The 26,808-nt window shown below is 36.1% G+C and overlaps 1 protein-coding gene across 1 annotated transcript in view; it reads left to right on the top strand.

Annotated features, from left to right (window-relative positions):
* LOC108760519 (kinesin-like protein CG14535) overlaps positions 1–26,808 on the top strand; it is a 259,700-nt gene that overhangs the window by 117,910 nt on the left and 114,982 nt on the right. The window contains exon 2 of the mRNA XM_018506530.1: positions 12,412–12,601. Within this exon, the coding sequence (XP_018362032.1) occupies positions 12,412–12,601 (190 nt within the window). The remainder of the gene's footprint in view (positions 1–12,411; positions 12,602–26,808) is intronic.

The raw sequence follows: 26,808 nt of genomic DNA, 5'->3' as shown, positions 1-26,808 counted from the left end.
TAATAGATTATTTTTAACTTTTTTCAAAAAGATGAAGAGTTAGTTGAATCAAAATTACAATTAAATTACATTGGTAAAAACGGGCATGTGTCACGCATATATGTACATATAATACGTAGCTTTTGGAGACAATTTTTAGGTATGATAAATAAGGGAATTGAGGAACATTTATACTAGCTGTAACCGTATATCGTATGTTGTAATCTGTAAGAATATAATAATCACAGTCGAATATTCCTGTCTTAAAATCAAATGAGAATACGTACATAAATGCTCCTTTAGCGATGTAATGTGTAATAGGTGTATAGAAGTCTATGGTTGACGCGATTTCATTAGAATTTCGTGAGAACACGATGAAATTTGTTAAATACTGGAGGGGAAAATTCTTTCGTAAAGATCCTTCCGTTTCAATTCCAACTATAATAATACAACGTAAGTAGATTTGTCGTAAGTTCTCGGTATTCATCTTTGTGCCGTAAGATGTACGAGCATGCAAATATCTGCATCGGGGAACTTTTGCGAACTTCTCACGCTCATAAGGAACTTGCCGTTCTAACTCACGAGACATCCCTTCGCTTGCGAAGCGCTATACGTTCTTAATCTCTGGCTCTTTGCCCTGATAGCCGCGTGAACTTTTAATCGTTAACAGGAATTTACCGGAACTCTTCGAGCATTTTGCATTCTCTAGCAATAGTAGTGGAACATTCGCAGGTAGAAAATGATCAAAATTAACAAATACACATTATTTTCATATGCAATTTGTAAAAGTCAAGATTTATTATTTGAAACTTGAGGTATTTTTTATTATTATAGTATTTAATTTTTATTTATATCATTACACGGATAGAACGGTTTTGCTAAAGTATCTAAACATTTAGCTAGATACAGATCTGAAAATAATTTTATTGAATTATCAAAATAATTATGTAGAATGCCTAAAGCTGATTTCTTGAATGTCAAAACTGTTTGCAGTATTGCTCGTTATGCTTGAACATCTTACATAATTATTTTGAGATAATGTAATAAAAAAGACTTAAATTTTTAAATACTTTGGTAAAATCGTTACTCGTTAACTCGTTAGGAAAGTTCTTAAAGTTAAAGAGGAAAGAGAAAATTCATTAGGAAAATTCTTAAAGTTGAGGAAAATTCTTTAGTTATTTAGAATTTATAATTCAATGTTTGTTCATAGTTTATTATATCAGTATTAATTTGTTAGGCAAATTTTTAACTGTAATTAATGCGTGGTATTACTTTCCGAACAACGTAATTAAATTTTGAGAATTTCTAGGCGGAGGAATTCGAAGCGTCGTGGAAAAAAACTCGTAATCCTCCAACCGATTCCATCGGCAATCAAACTTTCCCGTAACACAAATCAGATTTCCACGATTCCTCGCACGGCCGGATCACACGCTTTTTCGAGGGTCTGTGCTCCTTGTTGGCGCCTTCCTGAATATTTATGGCTGCTCGTCGAGAAGGGTACGCGTTCTCATTCTTGCGAATCCATCGACGATGAAGATCGTCCTGTCGTCGTCGAAGCGAGCGTGGAAGCGAGCGTGGAAGCGAGCGTTCCTGGCGCTCTCTCGTTAATACGAGCGATAAATCAGAGCAATATTCGAAAATTACGCGTGTAACGCGCCATGAAATGAACCGATCGCTCGTCAACCGAGTTACCGCGATTCGGGATAAAAGGTAATAATCGTATTTCATCATCGCCATGGGATTCCTATATATTTAAACTATTCTTCTTACTACTACGTCCTCCCATTTTTTTAACCGTGAATATTTTATATCTGCCATTTAGATATATTACATGACGACGAATGATACTTACATTATTAAATGAAATGCTGATAGATGCATATATTAAGTTGAAAAATGGAAAAGTTTTTTTGTTGATTCACAGCATTATATTGACATTATTGTTACATTTTTATCTAAAAGTTTTGTACAAAAATGGAGAAACGAGATTTACATTTTATGAATTATTTTCGTGACTAACTTTATACCGAAAAATAATTTTTCTGAAATATCAAAAATTTAGTTAAATGCAAATCTAAAAATAATTTTGTTAAATTATAAAAATTATGTAGGACCTTCAAGCTGATTGCTAGAATGTCAAAAGTTTTTACAGCATAAATGCTCATCGTGAGTTTCCTACGTTACTGTTTTAGTCCAACAAAATTATTTTTAGATTTGTATTTATTTAATTTTTAGTTACTTCAGTAAAATTGTTCTTTCCATGTGTCATTTATTTCATTATTATTTCTTATTTGTGAGTTTCGTAGCATTTTCCATGATAGATGAATACCTACGTGAATCTTGAGTTCATTAACAGGCGTTAAATCATCCATCTAATGTTTAGTTCCATTTATTTAATTACAAAATAACGTTCAACATGAGACAAGAACCAAATAATCGCATTTAGTATCAGCTTCTTGTCATATCCTGCATAATATCTATACACATTAGCAGTTATGTCACGCTTCGCGCAGAATTGTATAGATCATTTCTCCTCGCATCTTGTTAATTAACAAGAAGTACTCATTTATTGAAATAAAAATTGCAATAATAATTTTTTTGCAAAATCTTGAAAACTCTAATGTCATGATATTTTAATTAAAAACTGAAACCATGCACGTAATCTGAGATCAATACCAATTGCTTGTGTATATGTTGTTCGAATACGTCTATCTTCTTTACAAAGAAGGTGGAAAAAAAGAGAAGGAGAGAACTGAGACGAAGTAACATATCGTACCCATGAATGCATAGGATACAGAGAGGAACAAGTAATGCTTGTCGTAAGATAAATATTATTCATGCGCGATTGCGGACGAATTTATCTTGCCACTTGCGTCCTCGTCTTCTTCACGACATTGGACGTTTCGTCAAAAACGTCAGGAATTCCATCCTTCCGCAAAGTAACGAAAGCCGCATCCCCTTTCATGGATCGTAGGGATGCATTCCGGATGCCTCAGGGTGAAATGTTTTCTCCCGCAACCGTTCATGTAGAAAGGAAATTATATCGACAGCTCTTACGGAAACTATCGAGACGAGCAATGGGCGCTTTTCTTTCTTTATTTTTTTCCACTGCGATCGGCACGGCGCCTTACGAGACTCGACAGCAGCGAGGCAGACAAGGGTAAAGGAGAGGCTTGAAATGTGGATTCACAGGGCGTTCCTGAACTTCAGTACCGATCTTCTGGAGTCTTGTGAAGGAACAAACAGACCGTCATTTCACGTAAAATTCCTTGTGTCGTTGATGCATCTTAAAGCAAACAATGCTTGTGTCGGATATACAAAAGAACTTTTTCCATTTACTTTATTTTAATCTTCCTAACAAATTTTTATCGCCTCATTGATATAAAAAAATATTAATTTCTTACAAGATATTTATTAGCATTATAATATTATTAAATTGCTTGTCCATTTAATATGTGATATTTTATTACTCTAGTTCTTTTTACCGTAATTGTGTTTTAAACCTAGGAAAAAGATTTTGGTGCGTGGTTTTCAGAATTGGGTATATAAATTTACATCGAAATATCTAAGCATTAATATCCACTTTGAGAGAATATAGGATTTCTCTTGCTGAATTAAATTTAATTTTGTTTAGTTGTGTTACTTTTCTATTAACGAGGTGTCATTATTATGATTCACTTTATTTCCTTTAAGTATTACATATAAATAATGCTTTTACTTTACATTAATAATTTTCCTTACAATCTTCCTTCCGTCTTATTCGTAATACTGTCTCTCGGCATCGAACCTTACGCGTTGCGCAGACTATTGTCTGCGACAGCCAGTTTGTTACATACGAGCAAATGACGGGAGCAATTCAATCAGAGTTTTGCAGCGATCGACCAGCTGAGACATCTGCGCTTCCTTTCGATCATAACATACAAAATCCTGCTACTCCGTTCTTGACGGAGCGACATCCCGCATGATTTACGATGCGAGGGCTATGCACGACGCCAATGTAAGTTAAACGAGCCTCTCTTGTGGGCGCGATACTTTCACGAATACCTACAACGGATTTACTACTTCACGTGCACGGTAAAAAGATCGACTCGTCAAGTCTTTCCCGCGAGAAAACGCGTCCAAGTTTGCTTATTCACGGACGAAATACGTCGCGAGTTATTGTCGATGGCTCTTTTTATATAAGCATATAAACTCACGGTTTTACGAGTGCACATTTTCTCTCGAAATAAAAAATTAAACGTTATTGTAACGCAGAAAGAACGATTTTACTTGCCAAAAATTTAGCTACACGGAGAAAATTTTATATTTAAAATTACTATAATGTGGTAGTAGCTGCGATCTTCATGTAAATTATAAGTTTAAATGCTATAGTTATTTCTTTAAAAACAATAATATAACGTAATTTTTACACTTTTTCATCGTAAACATTTTTTATTATAAAATCAAATATACCTAGCAAATTTTGTTTGCGTACCATAGTAAAAATTAACTGTTTTCTTGTTCGAATATGGCTTAACAAAATAATTACTTTATTTATGTGATAAAAATTAGTATTACCATAGTAAAAGTCGGAGTCATGTTGTGAGAGTCCATCGAAAATACAAGACATAGTAAAGTCTAATTTAAAATTGTATTAAAACTTAATATAAAATTTTCTCCGTGTATATACAGAAAGATTGAAAACAATTTTATTTGACCATCAAAATATTTATGTAAGATGCTTAAGCATAATAAGTGTAAAATGTAAAAGATCTTGATATTCTAGCAATCAATTTAAGCATCTTATGTAATTATTTTGATGGCCTAACAAAATTATTTTCAGAACTGTACTTAGTTAAGTTTTTAGATATTTCAGTAAAGTCGTCCTTTTCATGTAGTTATATAGCTAGTTAATTATGTTTAGGTATGTACTCATTGGTATAACATATCGGAACAGGAAATCATAAACTGTTTATAAAAATGAACATTTTGAGAGGTAACGAATAAATGATTATATTTACGAATGAAACATATGTTGTTGAAACAAGAAAATAATCAGGATTATCGAGAATATCGGTAGAATAATAAAAGTGATGAAACAATGAGAGTCGCATTGAAATCGGCTTGAAATCGCGCGATTATTAACAAACAAGATTTTATTTATTAAAAAAATGAAAAACGCAAGATTGTCGATTGAAATCCCGAAAAAATAGACGAGTTGGGGAAACGGAGCGAGAAGTGCGCGGCGAGAGGCAAAGACGGGTTGATAAGGATTAAAGCAAATGCACTCTTGATTATCTCGCTGGGATGAAGCGCGAGAGTAGAAGAGGTCCCGGGCTAAGAAAAATACGGGGAGAATGGAGGTAATGCGAGAGGCCGTTGAATACGCGGTCGGGATTTTTCATGGATCGATTATGGCAATTCAATCAGGAGAGGGTGTGAGGAGCGTGGGCGGAATTTGTCGTTTCGACGTGAGAGTGACGAGATTTATCCGAAGGAGAACCCCGGAGAGCGGCGCGACATCCTCTCGAATGTGCTCTCCATCTATTCTAGCGAGATCCCGCCGGTGTTTTCTTTTCGTTTCCGGGCAACCGAACGGAGAAAGGTGCGTGACAGAGTCCCGATGGAACGGGACAGGACGAGATAGAGGACAGGGGAAAGAGGGCGCCACCCGCCAACGCGGCGGTGCAAACGGGATTGGCGAGTTTGCCGAGCCACCGCGTCGCGCACTTCGGGGACGGGTGCGAAGTAAAAAGAGACGAGAACGGGCTGTTACGTAATTTATGGAGTGGTTACACATAGCTCATGTGGCTCGTGTTCTCGTCCTCCGCCCCGGGGACTCGATCGCGTAACGATTCGCACTCTCTCAAGTGTGTGCACCGGGAGGAATTATTCAAACATTTGTCATGCCGAGAGTGATATGTTGCGTAGTCGTGAAGAGCAAATTTTAAGGCTGATAAAAAAAGACAGAAACGAGGTTACCACCAGAGGTACGACAATCTTTTTTAGAAATATATTTTCAAGGGAACATATTAGTTAAATATATTTCAGTATTCCCGTATAATGTAAGAGATAATAAAATTTCTCATAAATACGTGTTTTTTTAACTAAATTTACGACAACTATTTTTAATTTCATTAACGAACTCCAGAACTCTTAGGAATGCATTTAGAACTGTAAGAAAAAGTTATCTTTTTAAAAAGTAAGGTGCACTAACTTCACAGAGATAAATATGGGTAAAATACGGACTTTTCTCTTAGAGCCTTTCTCTCTCTCTCTCTCTCTCTCTCTTGCTTCCCCTCTCCCCCTCTCGCTCGCTTGCTTTCTCTCTTTTATTTTTTTAGGCACAAGTATGAAATATCTGTCCAACTCTTTATTATTATTCGCCATTTTAAACCTCTGTTACAAAAATAGCGTTCTGCGTCTCGCACGTACGTATAGCTAGCTTCAATTGAGAATTCTAAATCGCATGGCGCTCAAGTATATTATTTTGCCATTCTGTGGATTGCCATAGGAAGATTCGTCCAAAAGCCGAGCGCGTTTGAAGCGAGAGCAATGTAAAATTTATAGATCGTAGAGCCAGTGTAAGAGGCTTAACTTTTCAAGCGATAATACTTCACTAGTAATAGGTCGGGAGCCGGATTCACGTAATAATGCGATTACCGATATCGGTTGCAACGGGTAGGGAGAGCCGAATTTAAACTACAATTATCCCCCGCTATGGGATACCATGGAGTGCAATGGGCGTGATAACGTTAGGCACGCTGCCGATACCTTGCGTACAATGTACGGTGAAAAAAGATTTTTCTTCGTCAACGTTCCGCTATAAAAATGTTAGAGATTTTTCACTGAGCGTCCATTAAGGTGTTTACAGAACGACGGAGAGCTTTGTAACTTTCTGCAGGCAGGAAAAGCAGTTAATGAGGATGCAAATTTAATCCGTCCGGAAGAAATTTCATTTGCCGCCAGTCTCGACAAATAATTTGTCGTGGCTCGGTGAATCTTATAACTTTCAACATCATTGGTGGCTATCAAAACCCCTTCATTCCGTCTTGCAACAGACAGCTTAAGATATCGTTGATAAAGTTCAGTTAGTGACTATCGGAGCAATATAATTTCCATTTGTCAAATTTTGCTCAATTAAAAAAGCTAATTTTACAGTTATTTTACATGATTGTATCCTCGAAGAGTGTATCTGTAGGTATGGGCGTACGTCAAGATGTTTGCCTAAATTTTGAAAAAGAGACCCGATTAAGTTATGAAAATTATTTTGACGCTGAAAAGTAAACGCTCGTTGCCCAACTTGTGTTCCACGCGTTGTTTGTAAAAAAGTTCGCTGAAGATCTTTGAAGGCAGCAGGCTTTAATATAAATATTAATGATAAGTTTTGTGTAAAGATAAATGTTTGCCCCCCCCCTCCCCCTCCTCGACCGAAATCTTGAGTACACCTGTGACTGCAGAAGACAGATCCATGAATATTAAAGTAATTGCAGAAATAAAATTTTTTTGAGATGTTATGTAACATTGTTCTTGACGAATGTGCGAATAAGAAGAAGATGGAACGTAAACTCTACGTAATCTGCCCTATTTAAAAAAAAAGAAAATCAACTAGCCTTTCGGATGTCCACATGAATAATTTTCCACAGCGATTACTCGTAATGGTGTACCATGATACGCGCGTTTGTTTAGTGGTCTTGCTATTAGCGTTGCTGTTGTGTTCACCCTCGAGTTTATTCGTGGTCTTGCCAGGCAGAAAGGTCGATTGTGGTGTGTGCCGCTCTTGCACGGGCTGTTTAATTAATCTACCACCTACAAAATTCCTCGCGACCGACCTGCTCGTTTTCCCTCTGCTGCGGGCTCGTAAAACCTCGTCACGTGCCGCTCGTCAAAAGTTTTTAATTCACACGCCATGCTGATATCGAACGTGTCGCGGCGCAAAATATGCGACCTTACTAACGGAACCGGACATTTAGAGCGATTCGCGCCATAATTTCCTTGATTAAGCCGAGATACGTGGCGGATTGCCAAGAAGGGCGGTGTTATATCTCGACCTCCCCTGTCCATTCCCCCGAGGGTGGTCGACGAGTGTCCGTTCGCTCGTAAATAACATCGCGAATTAAGCGTGTAATTTCCACGCGAGTTACGAGCGGACCCCGCAGGTCCTCCTCCCCCCTCCCCCCCCCTCTCTCTCTCTCTCCGCGATTCTTTTATTACTGTAAAAACGTGCGTTCCAAAAAATTTACAATCGCTCGACGTGCGACGCGGCAAACCGTGAAATGCGCTGCTCGCAACCGAATATAATACATTGAAAGCTCCGCTGGGAAAATCAGTCAATATTACAACTGAAATTAGTCATTTCATGAAAAGCATTTCAAATACAGTTGAATAAATAAATGACTTTTAAGTATAGAGGTACAAATACAAATATCACGAACAATTAGGTAAAATAGCGATATAAATTAATAAAAATTTAAATTAATATAAATTAATAAAATTCATTTTGAAGGTAAAAGATAGCACTTTAAGATAGTAATTAAAATTGACAAAACAAAATTTTCTTAATCACAATACCATTTTAAACATGGTCAAAATCATTTATTTTTAAATCGTCTTGAATAGAATAAGGTTTTTTAAATTTTTATTGCATATCTTTGAATGCATTTATGTACTTGACATATTTTTGTATGATCTTTTTTTATAGTTTTGTTTTATTTTTTAATACTTTTTATTTTTTTTACATTTTATTAACTAAATTTGATTTACTGTTTTAAATTTAAACATATTTAGCAAAAATTTTTCTTTTAAAAATAATTTTAATAAATAAAAATCAATAAAACTCCATTTTAATTTACTTCGTGTAGAATGCTAATAATATAAACAAGTACAATTTTCAGTACTACTTTCATTTTTCAATATATCACAAAAATATTCAATAAGAATTCTATATTTATATACGTACTTTTATATATAATATAATCAAAATTTGATAATATAATTACTTAATCTTCCAATAATTACTGAACTTATATATTATGCGATTTATATATACATTGTTATATTAGGACAAATTGTTTCAGAATTAGCAAATACTTTTACATTCATGGATTTATTTGAAGAATATATATTATTATTTTTATTTAATTATAAATTATCAAATAAAGCAATGAAAATTGAGATACAATATTTGGGTGTAAAATACACTTTGCGAGTAATGCAAATAGGTTTACAATATGAACTGTGGAAATCGATAAAAAGTCATATTTTTAGTGTACGCAGTTTAATATTCCATTCATATCGGCATTTTGTGCCTCGCTTTTAAGATATTAAATGTCAATGACAACGGTAAATATGGGGATTTCGGCGATATTTCATTGGAGGTTTTGAATACATGTATGAGACCCAGTACGCATCTGTTCCTCCTGATTGATGAAATAGATTGCGCCTTTGTGACACGCACCTGCGTCTACCACATTCGTTCACGTTCTATTTTAGATTTTCCTTAGGCACATATTGCGAAGTATAGAAGATACATTACTTTCAGAATGGGCTTTTCGCTTGCTTCGTAATCTTACGACTGCCAGCTCGTGATAAAATACCATAATATTTCCATTCTGCTTGTGTACACGTAAAAAAGCCTACTTAAAAATTTACTGATTTATATAAAATTAATTTTTGGATTCATTTTGTATTTACTTTTGTATTTATTTCAAAATGAATGACACAATTGCTCTTTTACTTACCATTATATATTGCAAAGTAATTAATCTTTCATTAGTTATACCTTTAATGTATTTAAATGTTTAATCAGTTAAATATTTTGAAATAATCAATTCTAAATTTTATTTTAAAATACGTTAAAATGTACATCGCTATATACAAAAATACATTTTTTCTTCTAGATTATATTATACTAAATACCATATATAATAGCATATATTCCATAAACCTTTTAATGTGATAATACAAACGTTTTATAAATGCAAGTTATCAAAGTTTCAGCTCTTTTTTTACGCGCTTATCAAGTTTTTTCCACGATAAATTTTTATTGTGTAAAATGTTGAGAAAAAAAATTTTTTTTCGTTGGAAGCTCTCAAGCCGCTAATGAGACAGACTGCTTAATTGTGCCTGCGTTAATTACAGAAATATCTCGCCGGGGTCAGTCATGTTTTATTACGCATTCCACATCGCGTAAAGAATGCACAGTAACATTTGATATCATTTTGCTGGTAGTTATTATAATTTCACGAGGTTTAAAATGTATTTATTACGAAGAAACACAAGATGTATATTAGCGCAATTATCTCTTCGTATAGCCAATATCGCTGTATGGCTGTGAAAAAGAGGAACCAAAAGATATTTGCGTTGTTCTCGTTGTTAAAAAAACCACTGGAATGTTTATTTTAAAAGAGTTCTGATGTATAAGGTAATTTATTCGTCAAAGTGTCCCGCTCCATAAACTTCCTCGTTCGTCCAGTCTCTTTTCGGTCTCTCCGAGAAAGGAAAATTGTAAATAATTAAATCAAGCATAAAACTTAGAGGTTGAGCTCGCCCGATGCAGAAAAAGTGCATAAAATTCCAAAACACACAACGTGATGCTACACGTCAGCTTAGCAAGCAGTCCCTGCTCGTTAAAACGGCACGACGAGCTGCGACCTCGTGGATCTCCTCTGTAGCCGCTTTTTTTCCCTCTCTGTCGATGCCATTTATTGCGCGCAACAGCGTTGATAGTGCGCGAAAACAATCCTTTTGAACGGGTTGGCAAAACATTCCGCTTGTCGATGGATGTTACGCGACTGCGACGAGCCGTGCGCGCACGCGTTACGCGAATTCGGCGTCGTTGAACCCAAATAAAAAACGTCCGAAAGCTTTTGTGCGATATTTGCTGGGTACTATAATTGCCTTAAAGGTTTACACGGTTTGCTCGCGCTCTGCATACGTATCCTGGCCATCCGAGACAGGATTGACAATTTTTAACTGATTTCATAATTAACTTGAAAGTGTTCTTTTTTTCGCGTGGCATTGTATTTTCTCTGTTCGCAGAAATTATTTCAATTAGTCCTACTTTATTAAAAGATTAATTTTTTATTTATATTTTTTTGAAATTTGATGTTGGAAAAGAAAAAGAGAAAGGTAAGAAAAAAAGAAAAAGAATTTATAGATTTCTTCTATCTGCAGATATCGATGGTGGTGCGTATTTGATAATTATTATGTAAAATTATATTCTCATTGGCCATGGTTAAACTCAGACAAACACATAAAATAAAATTGACAAAAACAGCGTGGATACCTTAATCCTTAAATCCCTATAAAACCTATTACTCAACAGAGAAACTTTGAAAACTACTTTAGCGAAGGAAAACACGTTTTTTTACTGTAGCCATCAATTCCGGAAACTATGGTCGTCTGTCCCAAAATTACCCTATTATTTCACTGTACTTGAAGAGACTGGCTCCGAATGGCGTGATAAAGTCTCATCTGGGTCTCTCCTTCTTTCCAAGATCAGCTTTAAAATCTATTAAAGAAATCGTCGGTTGACGCATGTCGCAATCCTCGTAAGTCGTTTCACGCGTCGTTCGTTCGCACCTGCTCGAGCGGAAGAGAAAGAGCATCGAACGACATGATTCACTTGACGGCGCGGCGCAACTGCATCCTGCATCTCGCGGCGATAATCGGCCGTGTCCCGTCCGACGCGACGCCGACGCCTAGTCGCATCCCCCATACTTTCCATTTTTTTATGACGCTCCACAGCCCGCTGGAGGCGCCTACCGCAGAGCGCGGGAATGCGAAAGAGGGGAGGGAAGTTGGGGGTCCGACCTCAGGGGCGAACGAGTGCGCGAGAGGTCGCTGGTATTTCCAATTTCACAGAGCGTGGGTTAACGAGGCCCACGAGGGGTGGAGAGAAGTTAGGGCAACCACCCTGCGTAACTTCCCTACCCGTCGCCAAAACTGACGCCAACGTCGAGCATCGGCGAGCGCTCTCGTTCCCGGTGCACCCCTTTAAACGCGGCCACCTCGGTGTACCCCGCACGACGCCGACGGGGGGTTCCGGCACATTACCTCCGCTGATTACCAAGCCCGCCCCGCGGAGTATGTCACCCAGTCACCCTTGAGACACATACCTTCCGGGATACAGAGACCCTTCCGCAGGTATATCTGTCGGGCCAGGCCCGAGAAAGTAGAAATGAGAGTAAACTTGGATTCTCGACTGTTCTGATACATTCTTACATCGTAAGCGCGCGAATTTAATCATTACAAACTTGAAATGGGAATATAATATTTAATATTTAATATTTTTATTTGCGCGCCAAGATGACAGCAGAATAAGAGATGAATGAACGAATAATTATTTTATTAAATTTCTTTCGGAAACTATTTTTGTGTTTAAAATGTATAATATATTGTATATGCAACGCACGATAGCAATATTAAATTATAAACATTTTTGTGTCGCAGGGCAGCTCAAAAACTGAATTTGTCGTCGAGTCCGCATCGTAGACGACGTTCCGGCGATGAAAACATCGGATCTGACGAGTTGCCTATTTTTCCCAATGGATATGCTGCGCTCCTTCTCAAGTCACCACCTCCGGCACCTCCCGCCCTTCTCAGGAGGATAGGCGTAAAGGAGCTCACCGGGGTCGGCAAGGTAAGCCCTTATCGATATCGCAGCCTCGGGCGCAGACGACGAAGTTTCAGTCGCTACTTCGGAAAATCCCGACCATGAATTTCCCCAGCCGATCGCTTCCATCACAGCAACGGCAAAATCCATGTAGACATTTTCGCTTGGACATTTAACTTTATGTATATGTATATATATATTTTTTTTTGTTATATAATTGCATTTTTAAATAACATAAAAATTCAACATAAAAGATTGAGATTTCCTTAAAATTATAGAAAATTCTGCATAAAATAAAATAATACAATTTCTTAAAATTGCAAAGAAAATTCTTTAGAAAATGATACAATGTTATTTATAGATATATTATTTTAGAAAAATGATCTAAGGAATGCTAAACAAAATTAGTTAACTATAAAAATCGCCCGACAAGCCGAATTTAAAAGTCCCACACTTTTTGCGGTTATATAGAACAAGTCGCTTTTGTTTGAATTAATCAATCAAGTACACAGACGTAGCGTGTACACATCGCATGCTAATGGCGTCTGCACCTCGATAGGATTTCCGCGTAGTTTAATCGGGACAGAAGAGCCCGCAGCAGACTTTCGCCTAGCCGTCTGATCCGGAAGTACGGTCGACTTCCGCTCGTTTCGTTTGCGCGGCGCTTACCGTAAATCCGCGGCCGCTCAATTCTGCTACGAAAGGGGAAGAACGTGGGGCCCTGCAGCTATCCAACGGAATTTCCGTCTTATGTGCACGCTATCCCTCGACGTGCGTGTATGCGGGCGAAAACAATCATGGAGCGACGCATCTTTGATATATACGAGCGTACATGCAACACGCGCGCGTCCGTCAGCCAAGTGAGAATGCACGTTGCAAGTGCATTTGCATAATGTATGGCAGTAACGTTGGCTAAAAATTTAATTTAGACAGTGCAATAACGATCTTATATTGCGCTTTTTAATAATATACATATTCTTTATTTATTTATTCTAATATGAAATTGAATTATATTGTGAAATACTAGTTTTTCATAATATAATGTAATCGGTCCTTGTACACTGAGAGAAAAATTTTTGTTATTACAACTATAATTACATTTTACTGTAATTATGATTATTACTGTTATAGTACTATATATATGCTATAAAATTACATGTATTATAGTTATATCAGATTACTTTTGATGATATTATTGTATTATGATAGTAATAACTGTAATCATATTCATTTTGGGTTGCCAACTGCGGACATCCTGTGTATTTGTTAACAGAATTATACATATACGTAAGAAATTATGTGTGATACTAACATTATAGTAGTAATAATCGTAATTATGGTATCACGTAATTATATGTATAGTCATAGATATTACAATTTTCTTCTCAGTGTATAAATATTATTGAATCGCGTACAAACTATCGATTGAACGTAGATTGGTAACTTTGAATCATAAACATGTATCTCCTGCACTTTATCCATTAGTTTTAACATCGCGCAATCGTTCGAGTGGACGATGCTGTACACGTTTGAATAGACGTTCGCAGAAAGGTGTGCGCGCGTACAAATCTTCGTGCGGGCGTGCGATTTGAAATGCAGATGAGCGTCTCGCGCTGCTATAAGCCGCCTGAGTGCCACCGTCATCCCGCGCACACCGAAACTACAACCCTTTCGCCGTTTCCATTCTCCGTTCGTCGGTGAGGGAGATAGAAAGGGAAAGGAAGGAGAGCAGGCGTCGAATATCCGGTTTAAACTATCAAACTGGATATCCGCAACGGAAGCTCTCGGAAGCGGTCCCAAGTTCGCCAAATGCATTCGAAACGCGAATAGAGATGGTGAAGATAGAGATTGGGCGGAGCGAATCGGGCTATTTGAGAGCTCTCTCGACTTTCAATCGTGCTTGCAGACTTGCGCCAATATTGCCAGTACGTCTCTGGTGTCCATAGACACTTTATCTGTATGCAACTCCTGTAAATTAACATCTATATCTATGTTAATTACGATTGGAACGAAAGTCCGTAGCGCTACTTCATTTGTATCTTGTCTACATGTTTAAAAAAAAATTGGTTCTTATACTATTTGATAAAGAAAAATTTCAGCTTTAAGTTTTTTGAATTATACGATGATTTTTAACGGAGTTATGAGCAATCAAAGTCAAAATGTTCCTTTATTTAATTCGCGATAATTCAGTGACAACGAATATTAGAATTATTAAAAAAAAAACGGTTTTATCGAGGAACCTTTAAGCTTTCGTACCAAAAAGTAAAAAATTTCCACGAGTTCTTTTTTGGGTACGCAACAGGCCCACAAAGTGAAAATTTCTTATTTCATCCAGCTTTAGTTTTCTATATATATTGAAATATTATTAAACTCACAAAAATTCAAAAAATACAGACTTTTCAAAAATAGATATTTTAAGCTTTAAAAATCTTTTTTTTTTTATTAAAATTTTGTTTATTTTTGGCGAAATTATAACTGTTTGAATTTTATAATTTGTAATGCTATGAACTTTTGTTCCAATATTATATGTTTCACAATAAATAGTTACATAAATTATCTGAAATTTTAAGCAAATACGACAAGAAATAGATTACCTCGTAAAACATACAGGGATAAGATGAGAGAGTTGAAATCTCTTTTTGCAAAACGTATTTTATACATGTGTGTGATATATGTAAAACTATGAATAATCCTTTAAGCAGCTTTTAAATGTTTAATATTATTGTTCAATTATTTTGTACAATATTAACGCCCCCTTTAAATAATTAAAAATAAACATCTGTGAATAGCTCAATATACGACGATCAATAATATTATGCGATAATGTTATTTATACAGGGACCACTTTAAAAGATTCAATTACATATTGTTTGCTGGTTCATTCAATTTCATTGCACGCGACAAATTATAAAAGATACGGTACGGCGATGGTTTCGTATTAAGTTTGTGCGCGTAGCGAGACAGATCGAGTTTGATCAGTATGTTGATGAAGTCGGACGAAACGAACCGAGCTTCCCATGTAATCTCCAGGATATACGAACGCATGCTTAAATATTTGCGCGGTGGATAACGACGATGATAACATAGTGACGACAAGCGATTTGGTCGGTTTAAACGTGACTGTTCTTCGCCTGTATTTTCTAACGCGAGAAATATGTTCTGCAAGTATGCCGAGCAAGAGGACGCAATATGAACATCAGGAAATTTCTCCACGGTACTTAATTATAATAGAGTTTTACGGGACATATAAGAGATCCGCATTAAACTTTAGAAGCGTCTTTGCAAATTTGAAATCAGTTTTCCTTTTGCGAAAAGTTGAATCAAGATACAACTAAATAGTTACCTAAAAATTAAAAGTATTTACTTTATATATACATATTTACGTTACAGGCAAAGTAGTGGGCAGTGCCCGAGTTGCCTGCTCTACAATAGTTGCTTTCCATTTACACCGATTCTCAGATAATTTTCACTTGTGACGTCATAATTCAGTTGGATGTGCGTTCCTTTTGCATTCTGACAAGTGAGATTCAACTGAGTTTTTACCCATAACTGCACGAGATCAATCCCATGTGCTTTAATGAGTCTCGTAAACACACTTCAAAGTGACGTTATGAACCTGTGTTGACATGTGATAATTTTTTACCAAAGTAAGCAAATAGTGATGTCATTAATCTGAGTATAAAATACTCAGTTCACTTCAGACTCAAGTTTTCACTTGTATGTAAATGGAAAGCAACTAATGTCAGCATTGCCCACTTGCGAACTTTACTTGTAACATATATATATAATAAATTTAAGAGATATACTTTTTTTATTTTTATATATTATGTATATAATATTTATTATACAGTAACATATAATATATATATATATATATATATATACACATGTATATGTGTATTTTTATTATATATTCTTAAGAATTCTCAATAGTTATAGTTAAGAATTCTATCAAAAAATAGAATTTATATCGAGATGATTTAAATAAAGAATATTATGACCGATTCATAAAGAAAACGTAAATATGTAAATCCTTACTTTTTATATATACTTAATCAAAACTTATATATCTTCAAAAGATACAAAAAATTCAAGAAATCCTTATTAGAGAAGAACTATAAAGCTGTCAATTATGTCGAAATTCTGAAAATGAGGTACTTTACTTAAGTAACATTTCTTTCAGAGTATAAATTTAACAAAGTCGCTTCAATAATTTATGATGAGATTGTTGAATGCCGTGCGATGTTCTGCTCTTCGACAACGATGGACTGATTTTCTTGCAGTCGGAGAGGATCCTGAGGGAGCTTAACGCGGTCGGGTCTCAGGAATTCCGGCGAAGCGTGGACCACGGTGTAGTATTACATGAAAGGGATGCTCGTTATGTTTTGAGACGCGCATCCCCCAGCGGGATAAAAGCCGGCGACTGCGCCGTCGCATAACCGGTGACCCGACAGACAGAATTGTTTTTCAAATTAATTTGTCAGAAATAACGGCTTATTGTTTACCGACGGGCGAGGCTAATTAAAGTAGAGTAGGCGGCGACTGCAGAAAGATGCGAAGGTAAAGCGTCGGCGTTTCTTTGGTAGACCGGCCATATTGTTACGCGGAACTTCTCTGGGAACTAAGTCGCTTGCTTTTCCACTCTTCTCGTTTTCTTCGTGCGGTATTCTCTGAAAGGAAATATCCTTCAGCGAGAAATAAAGTTTGCACACTGAAAGCACCTCAGCGCTAAGCGCGTTTGACTCGCATTAATTAACGGGCTTTTCCGCAATCTGGATGTCGATTCCTTGGATTTTGGTTTATTCAACTCCTCGATTATCTGCCCATTTCCACGAAAAATTTGTTGCACGAATAAATTAAGGAACTTAAAAAAACTTGTAGTTCGTACAAAACTAATTTTGTTAAAATAAATAAATAATTATTATATAATTTATAATGCAATCACTGAGAAAAAAAAAGTCTAGTAGGTAATAACTATCAAACGTATTTTGTTGAGAGTATATTGGCGCGCGATCTATACAATTTTTAAATTAAATTGATTTTCTTTTAGTAGTTTTGACTTTTAATATCTTGATAATATAGTCGTGGATTTATAATTAATATTCATGTTCTTTTTATCAAAAATTTTAAATACTCAATGAATAGCTTGGACACTACTTTATGATCTTTCTTCTGGAAATCATTAGACATAAGTTGGACACATCTAACTCGCAGCTCCTTCGAGTTATACATGTAATTACTGCTTTCACAACAAGCGGTGGAAACCGTGCATGCGGGAGCTGCTTCGCGAGGTCTGTCGGATTTAGTGTCCTCGCTGGATGAAGGAGAGAGAGGCGAGTTAAAGCCATTCACGCAAAATGGAGGATGTGCGCGGTGCTTTACCTCAGCTTCGTTCTCATTTAGAAGACGAGTTGTCTGCAGTTACGAGTGGTCGCTTACTCGTCCCTAAGCTCGCCTACGTTTGAACGCGTTTTGCCAGAATGTCAGAGGGACTTTGGAGCCGCCGCAATCCTGTTCCATTTCTATCCCCGTTTCTGTTTCTGGCGGTACTTTCAACCCGCTCTGTCCAGCTTCCAATTTGTATCTGGGAGTATCATGGCGTGTCATTTCAACCAGAGACGAGACAAAGCTGCAATATTATATATACCAATAGTGGCTCGGATATCTCAACGCTAGCATCGTGCAGCGAGACACACGATTAGAGTCACTTCGATCGTAATAGAACATTATGATAGACGGAAATGTTGAGTTTCAAAATATTATAAATGTTATTCGTCTTGAAAAGTAGAAAAGATAGTCGGAATCAAAATTTGTTTCAGAAGATATGTTTAATTTCCAATAAAGTTTTTTATATTTGTGATTATAATTAGTGGAAGAGAAGGAATTACACAGAATGCTGTTTTATTTTATTAAAATAACTCATTGTCAGCAGATATTCATGTGGCATAATTATTTTTGATACAAGTTTGTTAGCCATACAATGATATCAATTAGCAGGATTCGGTGAGATCCGTATATTTCGGCTAATTTTCATCTTGGTTCCCGTTCCTTGGTAAAGCAAGAGACAGGAACTAAGCTGAAAATCGGCCAAAATTTTCATATCTCGCCGAGCCCTCCTAATTTTATGTATATTATATTACATTTTTTATTTTTTAACATATTTCTTCTAAAGTTAATTTAAAGTTTTCTATCATGATTGTTTCATGTAACAAAATCTTGAACTAAGACAAAAGTTATAAATTTTACTTATAAATTTTAATTAAATATTTTATTTCATAAAAATGATTTAACATAATCTAAATAACGATTCTATACGTTATACTCTCGTACAACTCATGTTTACCAATTATTATTAGTGTAGTAATTATTTGATCAGTATACATAGTGGTAGATACACAATGAAATCCCGAAATTTTCATTTCCGCCTTCAAATTATTTTCATTATGAGACCAGTCGTTCCAAATCGAGATCAAATTTTAGTTGCGAGATAAGACATATAGCCAGAAAAAGACCACAAGTACCACAAACCGGATACATCGCATCCGAAGATGCGAGGGTGGTAGATTTATGGGGAAGAATGCTATTCCGTGCGCAATACACAAAGCTATAGAAACCTTCGAGAAATTGTTCCGTTAATTCGAAAGGAACGATAAAGCAGTTAATATATACTCAAACGTTCCAATAGAAGAAGAAATACTCCATCGTATTTCCCGTATTTCACGCTAGAAAAATCTTTGATTTACGCAAGTACTTTTATCTTTTCTCCCCCATGTACTCATCGAAATGGAGTTGTCATATGCAATTTCCTTATTAAAGAGACAATGTGAAAATTATATATTTTTTTTATTTTATTTATGCGAGAGGAAGGAATAAAGTACATTTGTGATGTCACAAAATTTTAGATATTTTTTGATTACACATAATTATGCATAATTTAACAGAATTATATCTTATATGCGATAAACCATTAGTAAAAGCACGCGAGGGAGAAATTGTTGCATGTTTCTTGATACTTCCCATACACGAGTCACTCGCTGATGTCGGTTGTCGATGGAAATGAGCGTCGCGGAGATCAATTTCGTGTGAGCATTCGCAGCGAGCCTAATAAGCGACGTATTAGGAAATCTCTGCGGAATCTCTCATTTCTATCATGACGTGGACGCACGCGAGGATCGATCGATCGCTGTTATTCTGACGTGCTGCCCCGGAGGCAGCGGCAAAAGAACATGCGCAATTTCGTCCGAGGAAGCTGCTGACCAAAACTTGTCGCGGTCAGCGGTTTGAACCTACGCGTTTGCTGAGCTTTATTGAAATGTCCGGTCTTAGGCTCCCCTCGTCGCGGCCGCGTCGTTACGAGCAAGACGAAAGGGAAGTCCGTTGCCCTAGACACCCTTTCTGACCCTGGAATGCCTAATGAGCCTATAGGACCTCTGATTTTACCCAAAGTCTCGACCGGACGTCGCACCCCGAATTCTAGCCAATCACGCATGGCATTAAGTACGGAGATCGAGTTCATTATTGTCAATTGTAGCCCTTGTATTTGCAAATTTACATGACAACATTTTTCCGACTGACTGAAGATAAAAGATACGAATTCTTAATCTTTTCAAATCCGAGTCTCTTATCGAAAGAAAGCTCTATATTGTTTTCGCAAGACTGCTAGATATCTTTTTGCTTGAGCATGCATTTGAAATGGATTACATAGAGAAGATTAATTTCGCAGGCACGGTTTGTCAGGTACTTATTCTCAAATGATGTAAAATTTTCGCATTATTCTTTATCGATTTTTTCTTATGTGACGCAATTGACATCTTTGTTAATTACGTTTTCTGTACGCGTTGCTCTAATACACGACGTTAACAAGATTCTGCCGACGGGGTTATTTTAATAATGAATTAATTTAGAAGACATTATATAGGCGTCAGGAAGAGGGCGAAGCAGGGGTATTTGCGGACAGTCCATAGGGACTATCAGACCACGTGGGCCACGTGGTATCCACAGGATAATTGGAGGTCACTGCGGTTTTAGGGACTCCTCGAGTCCCTCGCGAACTATTCTAGAGGAACACCTGAATACGGACCACGCTCGACATTTTGACTCGTATAATTATCCGGATTTCTGCTTCGATTTGTCGTGTAGTAATTAAGGAATAGCGCGGCTGTAGTGATATACTGCGCAAACCGCGGCGTTATTGTCGGGCGATTAAACATATAGTTTATGACTACGGTGGTAATTCACGAGTTCATGAGCTCAGATCCAATTAAATTTTAAGATTCCTTTAATGCTATTTTATTTCCACTTTTAAAAGCAAGAATTTAATGCATTATAAAGACAAATACATTTTTAGATTGTGAAAATGTATATAGGATATTGAATATATTTTAAAAATAGAACGAAGACGAAATAGTTTTTTATCTTCCTTTATTTTACATTTATTATGTTTTTTGAATCAAATATATTAGCTATATTGACAAATACTATTACATTTCAAAATTATTGAAAATATGATTTTTAAATGATATGTTTATGAACAATAAAAAGTTTTTATCGTGTAAAATATCTACTGTCTACTGTTCACTTTTAATTTGTAAATAGTGCCAAACCATGTTTTTTTTAGATAATTTGACTATTATATTTACGGATATATTGCTAAACGAGATCGTAACACGTGATCTGTAAATGTTCTAGAGATGGTACGATTGGCATTTAATTAGCGAAAAGGTTTCCATCGGATAGAAAGAGAAAATCAAATTAGCGGTAGAAAGAAACTGCCAGTAAAGAGAAGGTACGAGAAAAACTGTTTTGTTGTTAGCTGCCGGTATTATCGATTTGTGCTTTTTTACGAATGTCCCCACCACGAAAGAAACTCACCGCGATTAATGTTCTTTTCCCAGCCGTATCCTGTTACTCGTTATTTATGATCCGTCTAATGACTTCATTCAATTAGTAACCTATCAAGTGCAGACTTCCGATTATACCGAAAGGCCGATAATGCATTTCTTACTTCTGTATTTAATACTGTAACGTGATGCAATTCAATTTCATTCATATACATATTTATAATAAAAAAAAATAATTAGCTTATGTCCCTTGTGTTCATTCATTTAAAAAAGCTTCTTGCTGAGAGAATCCAGATTCTACAAAAAAGTTTCTTTCGAATTAATGCTTTTCTCTTTATATATATAAATCCTTTGTCGCGATAAGAATATGATGTAATAAATAAAATGCAACGCATTCAAATATAATGTTTGCATTCTCATAAAATTACTAGGGTAGAGCGAGACTATTCTGTCAATTTCAATTTTAAAGTAATATGACAGCAAACAATGTATATCTATTTGCAATGACGTGCTTACAACTACATTATACAGGGTATCTCAAACTATTTTTTACACATCGCTTGGACTAAACTCAGTTGAATATGAATCTTATTGTGATATTACATTTTTTGCAAAATGTTCTGGCAATAATAGTTTGACATTCGTATAAAAACTACTTATGTTTATAGAATTAGAAATAAATTTTATGTATTTTATTATGTGAATGTAATATTCAATGTGTATATATTTGGGCATAAATTTTAAATGTTGTTATTGAATTTTAATGTCAGTTTTTAGTAACAGATCGATGTAATTATCACAAAGCTGAAAAAGACTGCATAAGTCAAAATTTTTTATTTGTATAATATATTAGAACAATAAATTGTTTAGATATCATTTACCTATTATTGCTCGTTATAGGTCTTTAAAACAATAAAATCTTGTTTTTCAATATATGCTGTTCAGAAACATAAACATTATCGCGAGAAATGGATGAAAAACCTCTACTTTATTCTATATAAAATAAATTCACAATGAGACTGTTGGATATCGCGCATGGGGGTCGATAGCGCGTTTCATCAGGAGCTCTTCGTACATCTTTTTGTCGGTATTTAGCACACGCCAAATCCACTGGGACAGATGTTTCAAAATGAATTCCTGTTTAATTCAGCTGCCGAGAAACCCGCGCGCTCTCCCATAGGAAGCCACCGCGCTAAATAAACCAATTAATAATTATCACATGAGCCCATCTCCCCGTATTGACGGGGTCAATTACGTTTCAGCATGGTGAATAAGAGTGAAACATTTATACTAAAAAAAAATCCCGTTATCATTTTTCGTTATACAAATTGCGATAATCGCAATCATTTGATACGGAGACATCAATGCATTTTTTTTTGTGCAGTCAATAATATCAGAGAATTAAAGAAATGTATATATGTTATAAAATATGTTATAGACGCGCAATTATTTCCGATACAGTGTGAGTGCTATACGCGTACACCGTGTATATGTTAATATCCCGATGCAAATTATTCGTAATTACAACATTTGATTAAACCGTTCGTAAACAAGATCACTGTTTAGATTATAGCGATATCATTATTAGCGCGACACGTATTCGTTGAAATGTATGATTATATTAATTCGGCAAGCCCACGCATTATTATTCTATTATCCTTTTCCAAACGCAATGATAACAATGCTAATTTACGTCGGAAGATGTTGAACATTAACGTGGAATCGTAGTTAAATTACTAGAGGAAATTCATGGTTGCATTATATTCGTTTATCGGTTCGTACATGGCGAATTAAATTGCAGCAATTGATACATACATTTGCAAGCTTATTCGGCAATTCGCTAGTGCAGATCGTTTGCGTTGCGCATCTAGAAAGCGAGATTCTAGCCCTTAAGCGTATTAGTTCTTCGGGCCCTTGTGTCCTGGGATCGATTGCGCCCACGATGCTCGTTTCCGGGGTCACCGTCATAATTACACGTTTCTAAGCGACTTAACGAGCATCGGTGTACTACTAAATATACCGTCAGGTACCGTCCCGCCGTTTCGAGATTAACTTGGGCTAAATACGTGTGTAAGTTACGTCGCCGAGACCATTTTGCCTAAATAGCGAATCCATTAGTGTCTGTTTAGTGCAAGTTAGCTGAGCGAATTAGTATCTGCGAATGTGTGCTTTTGCTTGATGGTAAATGCATGATTTATATCGTCTAGAAAAGTTACGTGCGATCATTATTTTACGGAATAATAATTTATACGAAAGTATACTTAAATCGTCATCGATGAGAGATATTTTTATGTATGTTTGAGGAGGCGTACCGTAAAGTAGAAAACATATATATTCATGCTCGCAAAGACAGTAAAGTGATGAAAAATTGCATGCATATAGTGGAAATAATTTCTTTTCAATATTATTCAACGATAATCGGCGACAGCTTTGAAATTGAAGTAAAGTTTCCGTATTAGATTTCCGCCTTTTTCCCTCCCTTTTTTTTCCTTCTTTTTTTCTCTCACTCTTATAACGTATGCTTGCACTGCCGGCACTCTTTCGCGCTTTACGTGCGATTCGAAAAAGTACGTTTGGCACGAGCGACGAATCGGTCTGCCCACTTTCTGTTTGCTCGGCCGATGAATATCTCAGTGTAAACGGGACACGCGGTAGAACGAGAGCCGACGTCGTTCTCTGAGGGCTCGCACCATCGGACCATCGAGAAAACGCTGTTTAATTTCGACGAACACGCTCGCTCTACGTCCGGCGCTTTCACACTGTAGACGATTCGTCTACAGTGGGATGAGCATCATTGTGAGAAAGAAATCTCCGTTGATTTCACTTTCGTGACGCTTCGCATCATCGCTATCTCGCGTACATTAGATTAAACAAATATGTCGTACATATTTCTTTTATACAGCCGAATTCAGAATCAATCTCTTTCAATGATCTTGATAAAAAATTCTGCGTCTATGAAAAATGTAATGTTAATACGGAACATTTAACATTTTATCCTTCTTGAAATATGTCATTGAATGTAAAAATCTAACAAGAAGTACTTATAATACATTCTTAAAATCCCTGCGAACGAACTGCTATTTTTCACTAACGTCGTGTGAACTGTGGGTCATTTATGCCAATACCATATTTCTCCTAATAAAGCAGTTGTGAAAAATCGGCAAAAATTTTCTGTTATTGTTTTATATCTCAATTTTGAATTCTACATGGTTAATAAACTCAGATATTATATTTTTTTTATATAGCAAAATACAAAGAGAAATTTTGATTCTTGAAATTTTGACTGTTCCTTGTAAGAGATACTTTTTATTTTTTACATGCGTCTATATTGACGCATAACGGAGAAAACAATCTTTGCTGAGTGCAAAAAGTGCAAACAACGCGAACAGACCTAATGAAATTCAGAACTGAAAAATGAGAACTAAGAAATGATTTGTACCCAAGAGAAATACTAGTTGAGACATAAATTGTTGTAAGTGTTCATACGTGTCAGTCCTCAACCTTTTGATAAACACAGTTCTCGAGAGAGCTTTTTAGAGAACACTCTTTCTTTCAATCTCTCCTGAGGACGCAACGGCAGCAACGGCGCGGGATGGCAATGCCGTTTAATAAATGTCCCTGACGCATAGTCGGCAAGGGTACAAATCGCTCGGAACCGCAGACACAATGCTTAGTAATGGCGGCCGACGGGTTCGCGCAATGGGTCCCCCTCGACATGGCAGGGCAGGTTTCCCAGGTTACTATACCTCGCGATGCCCATCCGTTATGTTCCTTGAACGCTGCCGCTGCCAGCATCGGTGTGCGCGCGCGCGCACGCGCGATCACTGCGATTTGATTTCGGCACAAATCGACGGACAAACGACCGTAATTAATCCCGGTCATTGGCCCGCGGTGCGCCCGCCAGATGTTCGACCGGAGTCTATCGGAAACATTATCGTGTTGATACCTTAACACGACGTTACTCGTAATTTGAAGACATCAATCTGGGTGACTTGATCCGAGATAGTTAATTTGAATTTAAAGATATGGAAATAGAATAAATTTCAGAAAAATTTTATATCAAGGAAAATAACAGCTTGAAATATTTGAGAAAAATTTTGTCAAAGGACAACAGTTTGAAAGATTTGAATATTCTTCAAATGTTTTTATATTTTTATATTGGAAATTTAGTATTTGTTTTTTTCTGATAATTCATATACTGAAACGAAATCACTCAAAAATATCATTTCAATTATAGCAAATAATTAAAACAGAACAAGATGTACGTATATACACAACATGAATAGTTTTATTGAAGTATTTACAAATTTAACTAGATACACACACAGATCTGAAAATACTTTTGTTGGACTATCAAAATCATTATGTAGGACGCTCAAACTGCGATAGGATTACTAAAGTATTAAAACTTTTTGCAGCATTGCTCATCATGTACTTTTTGAACTTTCTATATACATAATTATTTTAATAATTTAACAAAATTATTTTTAGATTTGTGTCTACCTAAATTTTTAGATATTAGCTTTGCTTTTCGATAAAACGTTCTTTCTGTATATATACAAATCTCATTCAGAAATTTTTATTTCATATTTCTGCAATGTGAATGGGTTTGACAAGCATTGAAAAGTTTAAAATATTAGATAAAGTATGAATATATAAATTGCACTTTACTAGTCTTATTTTTCATAATATTTTTTTCTTATTTTAGAACAAAATTTCACTCAATACACAATTTTGTAAATGTAAAAAGTCTTTTTCAAAGTCAACGATGTTCTATATATTCTCGTATAGGACGTCGTCGCTGGATTTTCTGGTGAATGTATACGCAACTGAGATTCTGAATAAACAATTTCGTCGATGTTCACACGAGTTGGCCCGAAATCCTTGAAGGATTCATGCATGACTGGTACCTGGCTGGCTCCCGCATTCTCTTTGAATTTGTCTCTTTATGGCAATGTGGAGTCGCATATAGCCTTGGCAAGCCTCGGCAAGAACTTTATTGCGGTGTACTAGTGCTAGCCAGTGCTGCGTAAAGACAGTTGAGAACACATGCGAGATATATAAAAATCAGTTTTTTTTTCAGAGCTTATACACTCTCAGTAAATCCGCTCGACAAAATCGAGGAAATCGAATTTCACTGATCGGTTTATAACAACGGTGACGATGTGCTCTCGCGAAACATATATCGACTGAATGATGGAAATGCGTTTATAGGTAAGTTCCTGTTGCAATATTGCCCTTAGATTCCATCGTAGCGAACCATTGGAGCGAGCTGCAACTTTGTTTTCTTCTCTTTGGCTCTTGAACCGATATTACTGTAGGTCTATTGGAGAATAAATTGATCCCGTTCGACTTCGACCACGACATTTACGAACTTATAGTTTCTTGTTTTCG

Source organism: Trachymyrmex cornetzi, unplaced genomic scaffold (assembly GCF_001594075.2).
Source record: "Trachymyrmex cornetzi isolate Tcor2-1 unplaced genomic scaffold, Tcor1.1 scaffold225, whole genome shotgun sequence".
NCBI lineage: Eukaryota > Metazoa > Arthropoda > Insecta > Hymenoptera > Formicidae > Trachymyrmex > Trachymyrmex cornetzi.
This window is presented reverse-complemented; position numbering and strand designations above follow the sequence as displayed.